Genomic DNA, 5,005 nt, shown 5'->3' on the forward strand with positions numbered 1-5,005 from the left:
TTATGAGATTCCAATTCAAAGCCAAATAGTGAAATTTAGCGAAAATATAAAATTTGAAATAAGTAAAATTTTATTATTGAAAGTTGTAAAGAATCTCGTTAGAAACATTTAGACGAAAACCTCGTCGAAATCCGAGTTATAACGAAGAAGTTATGACCAATCGAAGATCCGCGACAAAACCGGCACGGCACCGAATGACGTAAAAAGTGAGTTTTTGATAAACTACTTTTAAGCCTTTGTGATCTAAATGAAATTCGTAGTATTTTTTAAACCGAGAATTTTCATAAAAAGAACGCCAAAATCTGACTTCGTATGAGGAAGTTATGATTTTTCTAACTTTCAGCTTAGCAGTAGACAGCTAAAAACTCGAATTTTAGATCGAGTGATTTTTAGCCGACACAACCTAAACGAGAATCGAAGGTCTCGTCAATAGTAGTACAACGGTAAAAAGTCTGACGAAAACGGACGTCGGATGAAGAAGTTATGAATTTTTAACGGATTTTCCAGTCCCGGTCTGTTAAAAATAATAATATTAAAAATAAAGTCAAAATTAGCCGACGAAGTCTAAACAAAAGTTGTAGAACATAAATGTCCCTACGCATGCATATAAAGAACATAAAAAACGGAGCCCTTATGAGAAAGTTATGGATTTTACAAGATTGGGCACAATTTTCGAGAATTTTCGCATGAATAGCGCCAGCCACGTCACCCTCGCTCTGAGCTGGCCACGTGTCTGAAGCTGCTGCGTGGCGCGTGTCGCACAGGTGTCCGAAGTCGATCATGTGATCCTCGCATGCATCCCTCGTGCCCGACCCGCGTGTCGTTTCCTGATTCGACCGAGGATGCTGGCCCGATCCGAAGCAAGTAGCTGCGTCATCCGACCAATTCGAAGCAGCCACCTGTTCCGACCCTCGCATCCGAGCCTCGCCCGAGCAGCCACCTGGTCCGAGCCTCGCAGACACCTGCCCTCTTCCCCTCGCTTCGGATCCGGACCTCGCTACTATAAATAGTAGCTGCGAGATCTCACGGGTAAAGTTTAGAAATTTGTCCTTTTTCACCCTTTTTCCACATTTTCACTACTTTGACATCCCCCGAAGCCTAGGTATTAATTCCAACGCCCGAAACACGCCCCGAAATTCTCGAGAAGTCCGAAAAATTTATCTTTTCGGTTTCGAAGCCCAACCCTCGCAGGGCCCGGTTTTCAACGAAGGAAGTCATATTTAGAGCCGAAGTGCTGCCCAAATTACTATTTTAACCCTCGGTTATTTCACGGTGAGTTTAATATATAGGAACAATTGTATGTTATGTGTTATATGTGCTAAATGCTTTCCTGAGTTATTTTGTTTTTTTATACTCTTAATCATGTAGTGCATGTCTCGTATCACTTCTGGTATTGGCTTTGAGCCTCTGGCCATGTAGAGCATGTCTCGTATTATTCTGGTATCGGATTTATGACTTTGGCCATTTAGAGCATGTCTTGTATCACTTCTGGTATTGGCTTTGTGCCTTTGGCCATGTAGAGCATGACTCGTATAACTTTTGGTATTGGCATAGGGCTATGTAGGGCTGAAAGCCTGTATATTCTAGCAAAATTATAATCAGAAATTGTATGTTTTCTGTGCCATTTGGGCCAAAGTGTTATTGATGTATATCAAGTATGGAAATTGTTATGTCTCGGTGATTGTATATCTTTGAATCAAATCATTGATTGATATGGAAAGTTGGTCACATGATTCACATATGCCTTTGTTGTTCCTTGTTCCTCTTTGCTTATGCCATATTGAAGTATATATATGGCATAACATTATATTTTATCTATTATTGAACTCACTAAGCGTCACCGCTTACCCCTCTCAATGTTTAACAAATTTACAGGAGATAAGTAACCAGTATGGTTATATACTATCGGAAGATGTAGAATAGTTTTTACTATTACTTTTGTACTTCGGCTTATGTATGTATAAAATTACAATATCCTGGGTAGTTGTGTAAAATATTAAAACATAGTCGGTTTGTATCCAATCTTTTGTAATCACTTTATCAATGTAAGATATTGTTTTATAAATATGCATGTAGCATGTTTTGGTGTGACAATGTCTTCAGAGCGAAAGTTAGGGTCTTTCAGTTTGATAGTTTTTTTTAAAGAAAACTTCTTTTTACTAAGGGTTTTAATAAAGGGTAAGGAGTGTGATGCGTGCAAGGGGCCGAGCTCAAGTAAGTTTTCCCCAGGATACCCATACATGTTATCTGCTATGAATTGATTCATGAATATGTGAATTGAACGCTAGTTAGGGTTAGGGATTTGCTCAACTTTTGCATGATAGAGTGCTAGGAGATATGTCTTAAATACCTATTGTATGAGCTTGTAGACTTGCATGCTAGTGTTGATCTTTCAGTAATAGGATGGCATGATTCAGGTATATTTGTTTCTTGGTACCCGAAGCCCAAATGATGCTTGCTTTGTGCTTCTAGGAGTTCTAACTAACTTAAGTTAACTAGTGAGCGGATACGCCAAGTTACATGTTATGCGAACCAAATAATTTTAGAAGGTTAGGTTTGGCTCTACTGCGCAGCTCTTGTTTGACTCCAGCTGTTGTAGAGTAAGACCTCTCATTCAAAGAATTATCTGGTTTCAGTAATATGTAACAGTATTCGTGAGCTAGTTAGAGGAAGTTCGTGGAAGTCCTTTCGGCAGCTAAGGGCAGTGAGTGGGGAGATTTGTGTCCTAGAGGGTGTCTAGGAAGAGATTAGTGCCAGGAGCCTTATCTGATATCAATTGTATGTTTGGGTAGAAAGTGACCTGGAAGGTTCAAAGCAATCCTCGAGGAAAGTATAGATAGATGTAGAAGGTAGTATGGGCCCGTACCACTGAAAGCAAAGGATTCGTATTCGATTCGGGGAGAGTCGCAAGGAAACCAGGGGGCTTGTAGAATGTGAAATTTCGCAATTTGTATTCATAATCCTGATAGTTGTATGGTTTGTTTCAGAATGGTGATGACAAGTCAGGGAGCAGGAGGTTCAGGATCTGGGTCTGGTTTGGGTACGAGTTTCGAGCCGATTGATGATGGTCTGCGGGAGTTCATTGCATCCGAGATTACTAGAGGCATCCCTGACGCGACCCCGATGATTTTTGGGTCGATCAAGGAGGGCATTATCAAGCTGATGGAGGAGTGCCTTAGGGATTTTAGGAGTGATATGGCACCTAGCCAGTCTGGGACTCGCACGCTCTCCTTCAAGGATTTCAAGGGATGTGGAGCACCAGACTTCTTCGGCGTGAAGGACCTCATCGCTTCTAGATGGTAGATAGCAGACATCAATTCTGCCCAGCTGAACAGCTTCTGCCGTGAGGGGTCGAAGGTCAGATTTGCTGCGGATTGTTTGTGGGAGTGGGCTAGGGACTGGTGGGAGGAGGTTGGTTATGCTTTGGGAGGTCCGATCATTAAGGCCATGACCTGGCCGGATTTTGAGACCAGCTTCTGAGCAGTGTTCGCACCAACAGTGGAGATACAACAACTGTCCAGGGAGTTTTTGGACATGAGATAGATGACAGAGAATGTGGCGGAGATTACCTCCAAGTTCAGGGAGAGGGCCTTCTTGGTGCCCCAGTATGCAACTGATGAGGAGATGAAGAAAACCCAATATCACGACATGTTGAGAGCAGACATCAGGGAGTTTATTAGTTATTTGGCGTGCCTGACTCTGGATGATATGATTTCCAGGGCACGAGACTAAGAGATTGATATGGAGCACATTGGGAAGAGGAAGGCAGAGCCTGGTCAGATTGTTGGCGTTTTAGCGAAGAAATCCAATGCAGAGCACATCGGGAGCACCAGTGATGGCGCCAGCTCTAGCGACCCTACAGATCACAGATGGCCGTCAGGGCAAGATGGATGCTCCAATGGTGAGGACCTGAGCCTTTCAGTTGACCACCGAGGAGGCGCAGGCTGCACCAGATGTGGTGACGGGTATGTTTCTTTCCCTTAACTCTTATTTTATGTCGATTTCGATACTCATATTTTATGTGTTTTGTTTTAGGATCGTTCCATGTGAACGATATTCCTGTTTTGGTGTTGTTCGACTCAGGGGCCACCCGATCTTTCATATCTCTTGTGCTCAGCAAAAAGTTTGTCGTATTTCCAAGCATGTTAGAATACCTGTTAGAGGTTGAGATTGCAGATGAACAGTCCGTCCGAGCATCGAGGGTTCATCGGGATTGTATTTTGAGGATGTGCGACGAGTGTTACTCTATTGACTTGGTTCCCATCCCTCTGCGCGGGAACAGGGTCATAGTAGGGATGTATTGGTTGAGCCCCAATGAGGCAGTGATTGATTATGAGCACCAACTAGTGCGTGTGCCGACCCCACGTGGGGGAGAGTTGGTGGTCCAGGGAGAGGGAGCTCACCGCGGCCCCGTTTTATGTTCAGCTGCTAGGGCCAGACACTATCTCCATCAGAGTTGCTCTGGGTTTGTCGCTTACGTTATGGATACTCGGGAGCAGGATAGAGCGACGGTTGATGGAGTGCCAGTTATTCGAGAGTACCCGGACATGTTTCCGAAGGATTTACCCGGAGTGCCTCCGGAGAGGCAGGTGGAGTTCCAGATCGATCTGGTTCAAGGTGCAGCCCCAATAGCCAAGGCACCATATCAATTAGCCCCACCAGAGATGCACGAGTTGTCTACGCAGCTGCAGGAGATGTTAGACAAGTGATTTATCCGGCCGAGTAGTTCACCTTGGGGTGCACTGATCCTTTTTGTGAATAAGAATGATGGGTTGCACCGGATGTATATTGATTGCCAGGAGTTGAACAAGCTAACAGTGAAGAACCGTTATCCACTCTTGAGGATCGATGATTTATTTGACCAGCTTCAGGGGGCGTCTTGGTTTTCCATGATTGATCTACGCTCGGGATACCACCAGATGAGGTTTAGGGAGGATGATGTGCAAAAGACAACCTTTCAGACTCGTTATGTGCATTATGATTTCATGGTGATTCCTTTTGGGCT

General features: G+C 43.8%; 1 protein-coding gene across 1 annotated transcript; it reads left to right on the forward strand.

Moving 5' to 3' along the window:
- The first annotated feature begins 3,741 nt into the window (after positions 1–3,741).
- Positions 3,742–4,709, forward strand: LOC145106768 (uncharacterized). Its single transcript, XM_079043699.1, has 2 exons — positions 3,742–3,901; positions 4,036–4,709. The coding sequence occupies exons 1-2, from the start codon at positions 3,742–3,744 to the stop codon at positions 4,707–4,709; spliced, it is 834 nt and encodes a 277-aa protein (XP_078899825.1).
- Positions 4,710–5,005: the final 296 nt, after the last annotated feature.

The sequence above is a fragment of the Lactuca virosa genome, chromosome 4, assembly GCF_052849685.1.
Source record: "Lactuca virosa cultivar CGN04683 chromosome 4, Lactuca_virosa_CGN04683_v6, whole genome shotgun sequence".
NCBI classification, from domain to species: Eukaryota; Viridiplantae; Streptophyta; class Magnoliopsida; order Asterales; family Asteraceae; genus Lactuca; species Lactuca virosa.